The sequence below is a fragment of the Orbicella franksi genome, chromosome 9 (assembly GCF_964199315.1).
Source record: "Orbicella franksi chromosome 9, jaOrbFran1.1, whole genome shotgun sequence".
Classification (NCBI taxonomy): domain Eukaryota; kingdom Metazoa; phylum Cnidaria; class Anthozoa; order Scleractinia; family Merulinidae; genus Orbicella; species Orbicella franksi.
In genome coordinates this window covers 3,057,504-3,074,512 of record NC_138153.1, presented here as the reverse complement: position 1 = coordinate 3,074,512, position 17,009 = coordinate 3,057,504, and the positions used below count along the sequence as shown (strand labels likewise).

Genomic DNA, 17,009 nt, shown 5'->3' with positions numbered 1-17,009 from the left:
TAGGTACTTAGTACTTTATGTTTGTTTGTATGAGTCTTTTAATCTATGTTGCTTTTTTCAAGGGTGTATATTGGTTAGCAAAGCCAGAAACGCGACCAGACTGATCAATCAAGTCTGCAATTTCTGGTTCCATCCCCGTTTAAGAACTTTTCCAGCTCCGTCTTCTAGCAAGGAATTTATAATACACAGTTTACGAAATGTGTTGTCTTTCATCAGTTCATAAGATGTAGTATTTTGTTATAAAATTAGGACAAAGGAAAGCGACGTAGCATATTGAATTCGCTCCATGATTAGTCTACTAGACCTTTGCAGACTGTTTTCTGTATTCTGAGTTTTAATAATGGCCATGTAGCGAAAATCTGTCGATACTGCTGAAAAGAACATCAGTAACTTAGCCAAGTTTGTGAGTCTTTCCTAGTAAAATTTCAAGTAAGTGCAAATTCGCAAAGTTATGAAATTTCAGGCGCTTTATGCCCCCGGCATAGACACGTTGTAAATTTTCCCGACTTTGTAGAACTATTTATATGCTATTTTGCAAGACATATCTCTTGAACTAGGCTACATGTATTTTACTAACGATGATAAGCGCGTTCTCTCCAGCTGTGTTGATAGGCTTTCGTTTTTTAGCCATTTTCGAGTTTAAAACTTGCTAGAAGATTATGCATACAAAACGCAAACAGACCATCAGTCGTACAGAAATTCTCTGCATAAGAAGTGTTTGGAAATATCTTGCCTATGGAAATTTGTTTTTATATTTAAACTTATTTGGCCTTCTGGCCACCGATTCTACACGTTAGGAGATGCATATTGGGGGAACGTTGAAAATCTGCGGCTTTTCCACGAAATTACTACTATAACCCACAAGAAATGTAAAGACCAAACTTTTATGATGCAAGAACGATTTAAAAATTATGCAAATTACTGAGAAGAGTGAGAAGATTTTTGGGCGATGATGTCATTCGTTATCGCGTAATGCTCGGTTGTCGCCCTAGTAGTCGCCGAAAGATATGAGACTTCCTTGTCGTCAAAAAACATGCGATGCGATGGTTGATACATTTTTGGATGTGAGTTGCAGATGGATATCCTATCTTCTCCCCGTTGATCGTGAGAGACTCCTTGAGGATTTGAATGATAATTTCACGGTAAAGAGAGAATTGTCCATGATCGCTGGGGATTGAATTTGAGATATGGCAAATACATGGCCATAGCGAGTGTCGCTCTGATCACCGCGAGGAATGTAGAACCTGAGAGGAAATCATCTGAGCAGGCTACGAGTGGTAATAAAGAAGAAGTTTTGATTTCTTAATAAAATGGATATAGAAGAAGTTGCGGCAGAGCCTCAACCGCCAAAAGAAGAAACCATTGAAGAAGGAGATGTCAAAGTTAAAGAAGAAGCGTCAGTGAAACCAGGCAACGGTGAAAAGAACAATGCCCCAAAAACATCCTGGTAGAATTGCGGCTGGAAAGAGACTCACAGAATTCAACAGAAAGGCACGGCAGCAAGCTCAACAAAAAGATATGAAAGGCGTTGACGCGCGTGAGGCAGAGTCTCCGTCAGCTGTCACCCAGTTCTCACTCAAACAAGTTCTTTCAGCGGTGAGTATCGTTGTTTCTCTCGTAGGATTATATTACAAGAGAAAAGAGATTATGGCGACGGCTACCACGTTGGTCGCATCCAGCAGTAAACCGAAGCAGCAGCATGGGCAACAGCATGACAGTGGTGTTAGTAAAGAGGGCATGGTCGATGGCATGACAGCGGCCCCTCAACAGTGTCAAGTAAAAGTGCAGCGTAACAACATAAAACCCATGGATTAGTGATTGAAGAATGTAATATAATGAAATATTTCATTCTAAAATGTCTGATAATAAGCTCGTGAAAACACTGACTGATGCCGCGACGATAACCGGTTTGGCGGCTGGACATGGATGGATCGCGAAAAAAGTTGTGAAAGAACCAACGACGTCTGATCCTTCAGTGAATTTAATGAATTACGTGAAATTCACGGTCGTTGTGGCTGGGGCATTGGCGACTAAAACGTATCTCGAGGATCAAAAGATTTCACCGACTTAAATAAAATGCTTAGTGAAATAACAGTTTCCTCTTTGAGATTTAGCACTTTTTGTCTGCTTGTTGAAGCGTTTATGATGATGTTAAGAAAAAAAAATTCGAGAGGAGATCGAGCGTGAAAAATGTGAAGTTGATGCATGAAAAAAATAATTTTAATATTGTTAAACATTAATAATATTAAACAAAAATGGCGAGTATAGCAATCATGATTGCTGGAGCGATTATAAATGCCACGGCATTCGTTGGCGGAAATTATCTGGCGAAGTATCTGAGTGGTGATTCAGCTGGTGAAGAAAAAAACGACACGATCTCGCTGTGGAGAAGTATGAAAAAGAATATCAAAAGTATCAACAGAATAGAACAAAACTTCTCGATTGGATAGCTACTAATCATGAGATAAAGGATGAAGCGAAGGAGAACTTCGGAAACACTGACTACGCGTTAAAGTTATATAACAAGACTCATCAAGATCAAATGGATTTAAAAGAACCCCAGTTTTCAGACTTTTACAAACCGAGTGTTCAACAAAAACAGGGAGAAATCATCTACGTTGGAGCTTCAGCCTTGGCAATCGGATTGGCGGCGAGTCATTTCTTGTGATTAACTTCGTAGAAAAAATGCATAAGTTGTCAAATATTTATTACAGCCCGAAGGGCTTCTGGAAAGGATTAGACGCGGTGAAGAAGTCAGCAGGCAGGAGTTTCTGAAGATGTCGCAAAACTTTGGTTGATGAAGCAGGCCATCTGGCCGATTTATCTGCCAGCCCCTAAGCATATCCCAAGACCGAAATTTGATATTATATCCCCGAATTCAGTTCATCAAGCTGATCTTCTTTTCCTTCCTCATGACAGACTCCCGAGAGGAAGGAAGGTTTACAAGTACGCATTGACGGTCGTTGGTGTCGCGAGCCGATTCAAGGCCGCGGAACCATTGAGTTCGAAGGAGTCTTCGTAAGTTTCCAGGGCTTTTCATAGAATTTATATAGGACCATTAAAGTGGCCCGATGTTCTTCAGGTTGATCCCGGACGCGAATTCATGGGTGATGTAAAGAAAGAAATGACCAAGCACGATGTCAGAATAAGAACGGGAATTGTGGACGTTCACCGAGATCAGGGGATTGTTGAACGTTTCAATCGAACATTGAGTGAGCGTCTTTTCAGTTATCAATACAGTAAGGAGATGAACATGAAATCTTTTGAGAGATCGAGAGAATGGGTGGAGGGGTTTCCGAAAGTAGTGAAAGCTCTGAGCAATGAGGTGACTCGCTTGACTGGGGAGAGACCAGTTGACGCGATAGGGGAGAGGGTGGTTGATGCGAAGAGTTCAACGAGATTCGCATCAGCTAAAGCGAGACCCGTTGGTTTCAAAGAGAAGAGACTCGATTCTTCAGTGAATGTGAGATATCTCTATGCCGCTGGTAAGCTTGAAGGTGGAAGGAAGCGAGCCACAGACCCAAACTGGTCATTAAAAGTTTATAGGATTGAAAGTTCTTTGGTAAAGAAAAATGAAGCGGTTTTATACTATCTGAAGGATGGTCCTCTGAGAGGATTCGTGAGAGAAGAGTTGATGATAGTTCCCAGAGATACAATGTTGCCTCCAGTCTCCTAATTTTTTTTTTATTTTATTTTATTTTATTTTTATTTTTTTCTCGCATTAGTTAGAAAATGAGAGTTATGGGGGAGTCGAGTTCCCAAGGTCAAAAAGTGGTCCAAAAATTAAAATCGGGGGCTGGTGGTGGTAAAAAGTGGTCAAAAAATTGACCTTGAGAGCTCAGGCAAAAACCCAAGGTCAAAGTGGTCCGTAAATTGGGATTGTGGACACGGGCTGGCCCACAACCCGCATTTTCTAACTACTTCGCGTGACCCCTCGGGTGATTGCGTGATGCCTTGCGCTAAAGTGCGCGCTAGAGCCCAGGCGTCTGACGGAAATATTACTGTTTTGAGCCACCTTAAGTGCTTATTACCATATTATTATTTCATGTGCAGCAGCAACATTTTTACAAGCATCGATCACATCCGCATAGTGCAGGTGAAAAAAAGATTTCAAACACAAAATTAACATTTAGAAGAGGCTCTTTCAATATGTCATACACACCACAGTAAAACTGAAAGAGTAGAAACTCATGCATATATAGTTTAACTTTTTCTTTTTTTCTTTTTTGTGTTTATGGGCACTTTGCTTTCACAGTGACCCTAGCCCTGAGTCCAGAATTTTAATTTTCCTTCCTCAACGAATTAGTGTCGAACTCATCGGCGAGTGTTTATTCTCCTAGGTGTATCATCTGTAAGGAAACTGGCGTGGCTTAAGAATGACACGTCGACTTCTTGTCTGTGTTACCTCCGGGTAGCAGTCCAGTGGAGCTGAATTTACATTGATAACAGTCATGCCGTGGCCATCTGCGTTTTATTCTCACTCGATCCATCGTGTTCCTTTCGTGATGTTTATTCCCTTTTGACATCAAATGTCTATTGCGTTTTTTTTGTTTGTATTCTTTGCGGTAATAATTGGATATTTTATTTACCAAACCATATTGAAAGGACTTAGGAGCATAACAACTAATCTAGACTAACATAAACATAAAATTTTTAACTTCCACATCGAAAAGAAAGCGCAGCTAGCGGTAATTTTGGACTGAGGGAAAAAATAGCGAGAAAGTCAGCGGGCATATGTATGAATCCGAGTTTAAATTTGAATTTAAAATGTACATACTGTACGATCACTTTATGAGGCAAAATAGGCCTCTGATCAATTTTGAGATTGCATAATATGCTTTGTAAATATCTATCTGTAAATTTTCTGTGCATTTGGAAAGGTTTTCCAGAAAAAAGGAAAAAGTCTTCTCAAAAACATAAAATATTCAACTTTCAACCGAGATAACACAACTCTGAGTTTCAAATTGCTTTAATACGCTAAATTGCGAGCAATCTAAAAAATTAAAATATTTGCATTGTTATGTTTTCTTTCCGTTATTGAACCTGTTTGTGCTGACATTTCCTTTTCAAATTATTGTTTCTGACAAAATGGATGACTAAAAGTTTTCCTCTCACACAAGGAAACAAAAAGTGGAAGCCTTTCAAATATTTGTCGTTGCAGATAGTATTATCTATTTATAGTTCTCCACGTTGTAGGATTTTAGGAAACTGATGTTTAAAAATTAGCACGTTTAAACAAATTATATGACTTCTTCCTAACAGCAAACATTTGTCTTTAAACGAATAATTGTTTCCGCCTGCTTGAACTGGTCAAGTACAGTTTTTAAATTCTTGTCACTCCCTTTTCCAACGCCAACACAAGTTATTGTCACGTTCATCGTGTTCTTGATTCTATCCGGATCCAGAAACTGGACAAAAAAGTCAGTGCCATAGGAAAAAGCTCCTGGTTATTCAAAGAGAATAGATTATATTGATTATGAAATGCCTGGACTCTAGAAATAAGACTTTCATTTCCCCCGCCCTAGCAAAACAATTCCGCTATTTGTAGCGAATGACATTTAACTCATAAGAACAACGTCAGTAAAATAAGGGCAGGTGTGCAACAAATCCCATATCAGTGTAAATTGCATCCGATAACTGACTCATTTGGAATCGAGGCCTGGGCAAAACGGGACTTGATATCTTGGTATGTATCTCTTAGAGTTAGGTTTAATTTAAATGCCTTGTTTACAAGGACTGTGTTATCCTATTTTAGGGATTTTATTCTCTTACTTTTAAGCTCATTAAACAAGAATACAAAACTGTTAAAAAAGGATGGACAACAGAAAAAAAATACTTGGCGTTGAGGATTGCAGATCAGTTTTGCTTTTCGTTTAACAAGATTAGGCGTTTGTACTGGCGATCTATTGCCCTGGGTGCAAGAGGTTGCGATCTAAAACTCTTAAGATAATTCTAAATCTGATTCAGTTAACAGTAAAAATGGAATTATCCTTTTTCGCAACTTCTCTTCTTGTCAACGAAGAGATAACAAGTTTCGTTCCATGGACGTAAATGGAAATAATAATTTTCTCCATTTAACCTTGCATGAATCATGTTTTCTAACATTTACTCGTTTAGGTGAAATATTTTTCATAACGCGATCGAGATCGGACTTGTGATAATCGGAAAATACGTGAAAATGGAGCGTGTGGCCAGGTACACCTAAATTTACAGGCCATCAACTTCGGCAAGTCGAGTGTAATATTAAAATGCTTGGACGTTCGCAAAAGCCTCATTTTACTTCATTTCCCGGTTTAGGCAAATTAAAATCTACTCGCAGAAGCTTGGCCAAAAAAATTGTGCAGTAGGGACACAGTGCCGTGAACTGACATGTATTCAAGACTGTGGTTTGCGCTATTAAACTTAAACATATTCTGGAAAAACTGCTCGTTTTTATCTCCACAGAAAAACGAGAACCAACTGCAACATGAAACTTGAGTTGTTTTTGATGTTCCTCTGCTTTCTGTTGGCGTCGTTTGTCGTGCTTGGTGAGTTAAACCATAATCGCAAATTTTCATTTCCTACGTCTGATTGTTTGAATTATATATCTAAACTCAATTCTCTTGCTAAAATCCATGGGCAAACAACGAAACAGATATCGTGACGATTCGATTAAGGACAACGTTTTTACTGTTCTCTTCTGCAGCTCTAATGGCATACAAGCTGAAAATATATTTTTTACTAAAAAGAGTATCTAACGTCTGTACTCTGAAATAATCTGATCTTCTCAAAATATGGTGGACATGTATGGTTTGTGAAAATAAATCCCAATATTTACCTGAATTCGAGGCATTTTTTACGTATTTTCTTACTGGACTTGATAGAAGATCGTATTGTTTTTCTTTCATGTCCTTCAGCTGACGAAACCGACAATGGACACAAGGATGATGATCATGGTATGCTCACAAACCTCTTTCCTCCCTTCATTACATCTTTTTATTCTGTAGTTTGTCGAATTACTTTTCATTGTTTCTTTTCCTGAACTCTAGTTACTCGTCAGGGTGTCCCATGAAGGGATAACTAGATCTAAGAACAGAATAAAAGGACTAAGCTAACGACACAATGGGACTGATGAGTTTTAAAAAACATTGAAACATTACAAAGTTTGCAATTACATTACTCATTTCCCCGGAAAGGTTTTATCGCTGGCCTCGTTTCTGACGAAGACACCTTCCATTATTTTTCGTCTATGTTTTGAGCCATATTGTTAAGTATCACCCGTATGGTTACGGTCTTGGTTTGTTCATGTACTTACTTTATCTTACTCTTCTAGTACAACAGGCAGAGGATGCTCGCTGGGGTAAGTTAATTCACTGTTACAGCTTCACCTTTCTTCACTTTCTCATGGAGGGATAAAGGAAGACTTGGCTTGGGAACAGTTTGATCTTTCTCTTTCGTTATTCTAACGCAGTTCGCATATATGACACATCATCAGTCTTCGTTGCAGTGGACAGTCCTTTTGTATGCTTTGCTCAAACACACACGGGACGCGAGACCGAAAAAAAATGTATAAAAAATTAACGCCAGGGGGTAATTCCATTTTTAAGAGAGATTTGCTGAGCATTGTATCTTTTAGAAATTCAAATTCATAGTTTGGTAAAGTGCGGTGGTGTAAAATCTAGAACGACCACTTTGAGAACCATCCTGGTACTTTTAGACGGACAACTGCATCAATTTAATATGGTAGTCCCTCGTGGATGATAACACGATGTAATCGTAGGGTATCTATAATATTATATTTATAATCGCATTCTTGCTTTGATCTCAGGTCGACGAAAGGGCAGACGTAAACCTGGCCGCAAGCAAGATTGGCCTTGGCAGAAAAAGACAGCTCTTGAAGGTACGTTTGCGCAAACATGATAAGTGGAAGCATATCTCAACTAGAGAGGACTGGGAATGAATTTTAGTACCAATAAGATCGCAACATTTCAACGCAACACATCGCAACATTGTTGGGCGCAACATGTTGCGCGCGTTTGGCCACCCTGTTGAGACGTGTTGCGATATGGTGGGTTTTATACTAGATGGTTTGAACCCAGGAGTATCAGTAGTTCGTATAGTGTGATCGTCCGGTTGAGGGTAGCTCTGAAAGGAACTGTTGTTGGTGACTAACGTTTCGACAACCTCATCTTCAGAGTCAAGTGAATAGTGTTTGTCATTCGATGGCGTTATAAGTCTGGTACGTTGAAAGTCATTGGTCAGTTTAACCCAGATGGTATTGGCTGTAAGACTTACAGCCAATACTACTCAAGTTTGAAAATGGTCAAATTTTTCAAGCAACATTTTGTGGATGTTGCATAATTGCATGATCCTTTTGATGCGTCAGGGCTTGCGGACTAGTTCGATTTAGAACACCCAACATGTCGCAACAGGGTGGCCAAACAGGCGCAACATGTTGCGCTCAACAATGTTGCCAAATTTTGAGTCAAAATGTTGCGTTTGTTTTTCCGGGACTTAAGGGTTGCCTAAAAATTAAAATAAACAACGTGTCGACAATGCGTAAGTACAAGGCAAAAACGTTTTGGGAGCTCATTTTAACCGTCTCCTAGCGGGTCGGGATAAAATGAGTCTGAGCCAGGCCCAAAACATATTTATCGGTCCAAAGTCCACAGTTCCATTAAAAATCTTTCAGGGGCTCTTTCGAATGGAGAAAACTGATCATTGTTGCTGTTAGTGATGATAATGACGATGAAGATGGTGACGACGATCACGAAGATGATTTTGTTGTTGTTATTGTTGTTGCCATGTTTTTGTTTTGTTTTTTTTTTTTATTGTATATATATTTATTACATCTCTCAGTTACTACGCGCGCTGTGAGTGGTTAATTTAGCTGGCCCTACTCTACTGTACGACCCGCTAAAATTTAAAGCTGTTTTTGTTGCCAAAATGTTTCGTGATTTATCACCAGGTGTTCTTAACTTTCATAGCAAGTAAAAGTTTAAAACTTTCTTTTATTTTAAATTGTGTACTAAAACGTGCTAACCTTTTGACAACGATTTCAAATTGACTCATTTTGCTTTCGACTTGTTTCAGAAATTTGAAGCCGTTCCGCGTGAATAGAAATCGTTCCCGAACCCGTCAGAAACACAGGAGAGATATAATAAATATCTTACTAACCTCGTCTTCTCGGTCCGTACTGTAAGTTACGAATCCTCATTTTTTTCCCCGTCGATTTATGGCCCGGGCGCTTCGCGCTTGGGCCATAAATCGAAGGAGAAAAAACTCGGTCCGTAACTTACAGTACGAACCTCGAACTCGGTTTGTAAGAGGTATATATATAAGGAGTAGACGATTAACCGGGAATTACCTTCTTAAAACACTGTTGTTATCTATATAAACGTTCAATGAATAACAGTCTTCCTTTTATTTTTTCTTTATGCCATTCTCTGGATTGTAAATAGATCAACAATTTTTTGATTGGCCCTGGAGTAAGAGGAAAGCAACAGATATTAATGAAGGTGTGCTTTTGATTTTCATTTTCATTTGGTTGCCATGATGTGTGTTATCGATCATGTTTTATAACTCCAGCATGTTTTATGTGTTATGACATGGTTCTTTCCCTGATGCCACGTTTTTTTTTTTTCTTTTTTTTATGAATAAAATAGATGAGAAACTTTGGCCATGGCAGTCCGATGTCACTAAAGAAGGTATGCTTACCTCAGCTGTGTTACCTGAAATAAATTGGTTTTTACGAAAATTAACTCCAGCATGCTTTATACTTTATGACTTGTTTCTTTCCTTGACACCATGTTTTGTTTATGAATGAAACAGATGAGAAACTTTGGCCATGGAAGTCCTCCGATGTCACTAAAGAAGGTATGCTTTCCTCAGCGGAAGTGTTACCTGACATAAATTGTTTTTACGAAAATTAACTCCAGCATGCTTTATGTTTTATGACTTGCTTCTTTCTTTGACGCTATGTTTTGTTTATGAATGAAACAGATGAGAAACTTTGGCCATGGCTGTCCTCCGATGTTACTAAGGAAGGTATGCTTGACATCTGACACAACTTTTGTTTTCACGCAAATTTTCTCAGGCATGCGTTATATAGATTATAGACTTTGGATCAAGATGAGATAATTAAGCAATAGACACACTTTCCATGCGTTTAAAGGGTTAATAACCCACTTGGGATGTTCGGAGCACACGAGAAAAGTTTGTAAACCACGAGCCGTTGGAATGAAAGCACAGACTCGTGCCGGGCACAAAATCCGCAGAGCAAAGCGACGAAAACATTTAGCGCTATAAATATTCTAGGAAAGGAAAGGAAAAGGTTATCGCTGAAAGACGGAGAGTGTATTAATTAATTCAAAAGGACTTTGACGGGAAAGTGCAGGAATTCGTGGTCGGAATCAGTCATCACGAAAGTAAAAGACTGCGAAAAGTTTGCAAGTAACACAAACTTCATGCGCTTGGCGACGTGATTCAACGACAATTCAAAAGTTTTGCGAATGGAATAAAGGTTAGTTCCAGAAACGCTGCTTCTAAATTTTATTCCGGCCGAATTTATTTGCTTGTGTTGAAGGCTATGAAGTCCGCTTAGTATGAAAGTGAAGTATGATCATCGCAGTAAATTTTCCAATTTAAGCAAGTGGAAAGAAGAAGCCTGAAAAAAATCAGGGCTTCAACGGGATTCGAACCCGTGACCTCCGCGATACCGGTGCGATACTCTACCAACTGAGCTATGAAGCCACACATTGGGAGCGAGGTCAATTAATTGAGTTCATATCTTCCCGTGAGTGAAACGATGTGAAGTATATATGAAAAAATAATTCATATTTGAACTGCGGTAACTCAGTTGGTAGAGCATCGCACCGGTATCGCGGAGGTCACGGGTTCGAATCCCGTTGAAGCCCTGATTTTTTTCAGGCTTCTTCTTTCCAGTTGCTTAAATTGGAAAATTTACTGCGATGATCATACTTCACTTTCATCTACTACCGCAGTTCAAATATGAATTAGTTTTTCATATATACTTCACATCATTTCACTCACGGGAAGATATGAACTCAATTAATTGACCTCGCTCCCAATGTGTGGCTTCATAGCTCAGTTGGTAGAACATCGCACCGGTATCGCGGAGGTCACGGGTTCGAATCCCGTTGAAGCCCTGATTATTTTTAAGGTTTCTTCTTTTCAGTTGCTTAAATTGGAAAATTTACTGCGATGATCATACTTCACTTTCATCTACTACCGCAGTTCAAATATGAATTATTTTTTCGTATATACTTCACAAGTCCGCTTAGTATGTCAGTTATCTTATAAAAATGACTAAGACGAACACTGAGATCAGTGTTGTTTTGGTAGCGTTCCATTTAACCAATCCAGTCTAGTTGAGAAATGAGCGGACGATTTGACAGATCCACCCCTCATGCAACAATTCCCTCTTTATCATTCACTTGACTATGGCCATCTGATCATCGTAATAAAGGCAATGGGCGAGCCTCTTCACTATTCTTTTTGCCTTTGGCATTTTGATAACTACAAACTTAGGGGATAGTACAATGTTTGTTTTATAGTCTCGTTTCAAAAAGTAAACGGATATTGACGTTACCGGATAACTGGTCACATGTGCAAAGCTCAAGCTTGTTTCTTTTCCTGAACTCTAGTTACTCGTCAGGGTGTCCCATGAAGGGATAACTAGATCTAAGAACAGAATAAAAGGACTAAGCTAACGACACAATGGGACTGATGAGTTTTAAAAAACATTGAAGCATTACAAAGTTTGCAATTACATTACTCATTTCCCCGGAAAGGTTTTATCGCTGGCCTCCTTTCCGACGAAGACACCTTCCATTATTTTTCGTCTATGTTTTGAGCCATATTGCGAAGTATCACCCGTATGGTTACGGTCTTGGTTTGTTCATGTACTTACTTTATCTTACTCTTCTAGTACAACAGGCAGAGGATGCTCGCTGGGGTAAGTTAATTCACTGTTACAGCTTCACCTTTCTTCACTTTCTCATGGAGGGATAAAGGAAGACTTGGCTTGGGAACAGTTTGATCTTTCTCTTTCGTTATTCTAACGCAGTTCGCATATATGACACATCATCAGTCTTCGTTGCAGTGGACAGTCCTTTTGTATGCTTTGCTCAAACACACACGGGACGCGAGACCGAAAAAAAATGTATAAAAAATTAACGCCAGGGGGTAATTCCATATTTAAGAGAGATTTGCTGAGCATTGTATCTTTTAGAAATTCAAATTCATAGTTTGGTAAAGTGCAGTGGTGTAAAATCTAGAACGACCACTTTGAGAACCATCCTGGTACTTTTAGACGGACAACTGCATCAATTTAATATGGTAGTCCCTCGTGGATGATAACACGATGTAATCGTGGGGTATCTATAATATTATATTTATAATCGCATTCTTGCTTTGATCTCAGGTCGACGAAAGGGCAGACGTAAACCTGGCCGCAAGCAAGATTGGCCTTGGCAGAAAAAGACTGCTCTTGAAGGTACGTTTGCGCAAACATGATAAGTGGAAGCATATCTCAACTAGAGAGGACTGGGAATGAATTTTAGTACCAATAAGATCGCAACATTTCAACGCAACACATCGCAACATTGTTGGGCGCAACATGTTGCGCGCGTTTGGCCACCCTGTTGAGACGTGTTGCGACATGGTGGGTTTTATAGTAGATGGTTTCAACCCAGGAGTATCAGTAGTTCGTATAGTGTGATCGTCCGGTTGAGGGTAGCTCTGAAAGGAACTGTTGTTGGTGACTGACGTTTCGACAACCTCATCTTCAGAGTCAAGTGAATAGTGTTTGTCATTCGATGGCGTTATAAGTCTGGTACGTTGAAAGTCATTGGTCAGTTTAACCAAGATGGTATTGGCTGTAAGACTTACAGCCAATACTACTCAAGTTTGAAAATGGTCAAATTTTTCAAGCAACATTTTGTGGATGTTGCATAATTGCATGATCCTTTTGATGCGTCAGGGCTTGCGGACTAGTTCGATTTAGAACACCCAACATGTCGCAACAGGGTGGCCAAACAGGCGCAACATGTTGCGCTCAACAATGTTGCCAAATTTTGAGTCAAAATGTTGCGTTTGTTTTTCCGGGACTTAAGGGTTGCCTAAAAATTAAAATAAACAACGTGTCGACAATGCGTAAGTACAAGGCAAAAACGTTTTGGGAGCTCATTTTAACCGTCTCCTAGCGGGTCGGGATAAAATGAGTCTGAGCCAGGCCCAAAACATATTTATCGGTCCAAAGTCCACAGTTCCATTAAAAATCTTTCAGGGGCTCTTTCGAATGGAGAAAACTGATCATTGTTGCTGTTAGTGATGATAATGACGATGAAGATGGTGACGACGATCACGAAGATGATTTTGTTGTTGTTATTGTTGTTGCCATGTTTTTGTTTTGTTTTGTTTTTTTTTTATTGTATATATATTTATTACATCTCTCAGTTACTACGCGCGCTGTGAGTGGTTAATTTAGCTGGCCCTACTCTACTGTACGGCTCGCTACAATTTAAAGCTGTTTTTGTTGCCAAACTTTTTCGTGATTTATCACCAGGTGTTCTTAACTTTCATAGCAAGTAAAAGTTTAAAACTTTCTTTTATTTTAAATTGTGTACTAAAACGTGCTAACCTTTTAACAACGATTTCAAATTGACTCATTTTGCTTTCGACTTGTTTCAGAAATTTGAAGCCGTTCCGCGTGAATAGAAATCGTTCCCGAACCCGTCAGAAACACAGGAGAGATATAATAAATATCTTACTAACCTCGTCTTCTCGGTCCGTACTGTAAGTTACGAATCCTCATTTTTTCCCCGTCGATTTATGGCCCGGGCGCTTCGCGCTTGGGCCATAAATCGAAGGAGAAAAAACTCGGTCCGTAACTTACAGTACGAACCTCGAACTCGGTTTGTAAGAGGTATATATATAAGGAGTAGACGATTAACCGGGAATTACCTTCTTAAAACACTGTTGTTATCTATATAAACGTTCAATGAATAACAGTCTTCCTTTTATTTTTTCTTTATGCCATTCTCTGGATTGTAAATAGATCAACAATTTTTTGATTGGCCCTGGAGTAAGAGGAAAGCAACAGATATTAATGAAGGTGTGCTTTTGATTTTCATTTTCATTTGGTTGCCATGATGTGTGTTATCGATCATGTTTTATAACTCCAGCATGTTTTATGTGTTATGACATGGTTCTTTCCCTGATGCCACGTTTTTTTTTTTTCTTTTTTTTATGAATAAAATAGATGAGAAACTTTGGCCATGGCAGTCCGATGTCACTAAAGAAGGTATGCTTACCTCAGCTGTGTTACCTGAAATAAATTGGTTTTTACGAAAATTAACTCCAGCATGCTTTATACTTTATGACTTGTTTCTTTCCTTGACACCATGTTTTGTTTATGAATGAAACAGATGAGAAACTTTGGCCATGGAAGTCCTCCGATGTCACTAAAGAAGGTATGCTTTCCTCAGCGGAAGTGTTACCTGACATAAATTGTTTTTACGAAAATTAACTCCAGCATGCTTTATGTTTTATGACTTGCTTCTTTCTTTGACGCTATGTTTTGTTTATGAATGAAACAGATGAGAAACTTTGGCCATGGCTGTCCTCCGATGTTACCAAGGAAGGTATGCTTGACATCTGACACAACTTTTGTTTTCACGCAAATTTTCTCAGGCATGCGTTACATAGATTATAGACTTTGGATCAAGATGAGATAATTAAGCAATAGACACACTTTCCATGCGTTTAAAGGGTTAATAACCCACTTGGGATGTTCGGAGCACACGAGAAAAGTTTGTAAACCACGAGCCGTTGGAATGAAAGCACAGACTCGTGCCGGGCACAAAATCCGCAGAGCAAAGCGACGAAAACATTTAGCGCTATAAATATTCTAGGAAAGGAAAGGAAAAGGTTATCGCTGAAAGACGGAGAGTGTATTAATTAATTCAAAAGGACTTTGACGGGAAAGTGCAGGAATTCGTGGTCGGAATCAGTCATCACGAAAGTAAAAGACTGCGAAAAGTTTGCAAGTAACACAAACTTCATGCGCTTGGCGACGTGATTCAACGACAATTCAAAAGTTTTGCGAATGGAATAAAGGTTAGTTCCAGAAACGCTGCTTCTGAATTTTATTCCGGCCGAATTTATTTGCTTGTGTTGAAGGCTATGAAGTCCGCTTAGTGTGTCAGTTATCTTATAAAAATGACTAAGACGAACACTGAGATCAGTGTTGTTTTGGTAGCGTTCCATTTAACCAATCCAGTCTAGTTGAGAAATGGGCGGACGATTTGACAGATCCACGCCCTCATGCAACAATTCCCTCTTTATCATTCACTTGACTATGGCCATCTGATCATCGTTATAAAGGCAATGGGCGAGCCTCTTCACTATTCTTTTTGCCTTTGGCATTTTGATAACTACAAACTTAGGGGATAGTACAATGTTTGTTTCATAGTCTCGTTTCAAAAAGTAAACGGATATTGACGTTACCGGATAACTGGTCACATGTGCAAAGCTCAAGTAGTGTCTAGCACTTGGTCAGTAATTTGTCGTTATAGACATTTTTTAACCTCGCGAGCATTACACTGTAAGAGGTTCACGAAAGAAGATGCAAAAATTTTAAAATTTTAAATGCAAAATGCATGAAGCTGTTTGAAATGATGTCCGCCAGGATGACCCTCCATTGCAAGCTATTGCAATTCCAGTTATTATTAATTAATACCTAGAAATAGAATATGAAAATGTCTTAGTCAGCCACGACGAAGTTTATAACCTTTGATCCTGATGTCAAAACTCCAGTGCTTTCTTTGCTGTTAGTAGAACGAGCCAAAGAAATAATGTTGCTAATATTACACAAAAAGTACTGTTAAAGAGAAAATTCCAGCATAACCAATAGAAATTATCCCATTATATTTTAGAAGGAAAAACCTTGGAAGACGAAGCCCTGCAGCTGGTATCTTAAAGGTATATATAATTAAACAGAACAGAAATCACACTAATGTAAACCTTAAGACTTATCCATTGTTAGGAAGGTTTAAAAACGCCTTTGAAAGCACGAAAGAGGTGTAAATTAACAGCAAAGACTGGAAACAAAAAGAAATTACCTTCAGAAGACGGACATGGTAAAGAACAAGCAAGTTAAGAATTTCAGGTTAAAATAACCCTGAAGTAACTCCTAACTTTAGTGTTTTCAGCCCTTAAGGCTGTCCGATTGTTCTTTTAAAAGTAACGCAACTACGTGAAATCCAATTTGGAAATAATCGGATTCTAAAAAATTCTCTGACTGCAAATTAGGCGGCTTTAGAATGTTTCTGATTCAATTATACTGAAATAAGACAGCATGTATATCAATTTATACTGATCCCTGCTCAACATATTATTTTTGTAGGCTGCTTTAGCCATGGACAGGTTAACTCGAAATGCATCTCCCGACAGGCTACAAGATAATTACACAGGTCGTGATACAAAACCGTTTAATAAAGTTCGCTGTAGTCACAAAACTAGCATCTGTTTGTCAATGAGAATTGTAAAAATAGACATCAATCATTTAAGTGTTACAAATAGTTGGTTAACATAATAGAAAAAGCCTGTTTGTGAAACTGTTCCATGCGATTGCTTCATAGCCATGTATCTGTTCATGAGATGAAAAACTAATAAACACTATTGAACCAATGCACTCTTCTCAAATTACATTATTATTGGGTGTCCTGTGATCTTCGATTTCAAGCACAAGTCAAACCCTTGGTTTGAGTCCCCGGAGTTGTTAACAAGAATGGGTTAACTGAGCAATCCGAAGCGTTTTCATTGCGTTATGCATGTCGGCGTGGTAACATTCGTAGATCTCACGAGCGCTTAGACTACTTGTTAACTGGAGAATAAGAAATAGAAACTCTTTGAGTGACTAATCAGTAAAAATGGTCAGCTCCTGTCCCTCTCCCTGAATGTAGTTCTAAAATGCACAAATGCACACCAATATACCTGTAACATCA

General features: G+C 38.9%; 1 protein-coding gene across 3 annotated transcripts; it reads left to right on the top strand.

Annotated features, from left to right (window-relative positions):
• The first annotated feature begins 5,584 nt into the window (after window positions 1-5,584).
• LOC145496728 (uncharacterized) lies at window positions 5,585-17,005 on the top strand. 3 transcript variants are annotated; one of them, XM_081476462.1, is made up of 13 exons: window positions 5,585-5,686; window positions 6,445-6,527; window positions 6,897-6,935; window positions 7,313-7,339; window positions 7,808-7,879; window positions 9,441-9,497; window positions 9,645-9,686; window positions 9,811-9,855; window positions 14,264-14,305; window positions 14,430-14,474; window positions 14,601-14,645; window positions 15,939-15,984; window positions 16,409-17,005. In XM_081476462.1, the coding sequence occupies exons 2-12, from the start codon at window positions 6,467-6,469 to the stop codon at window positions 15,980-15,982; spliced, it is 519 nt and encodes a 172-aa protein (XP_081332588.1). In that variant the 5' UTR covers window positions 5,585-5,686; window positions 6,445-6,466; the 3' UTR covers window positions 15,983-15,984; window positions 16,409-17,005. The 3 variants fall into 3 exon arrangements, with proteins under 3 accessions (XP_081332588.1, XP_081332589.1, XP_081332590.1); XM_081476463.1 differs by lacking the exon at window positions 14,430-14,474; XM_081476464.1 differs by lacking the exons at window positions 14,264-14,305; window positions 14,430-14,474; window positions 14,601-14,645 and adding an exon at window positions 9,982-10,026.
• Window positions 17,006-17,009: the final 4 nt, after the last annotated feature.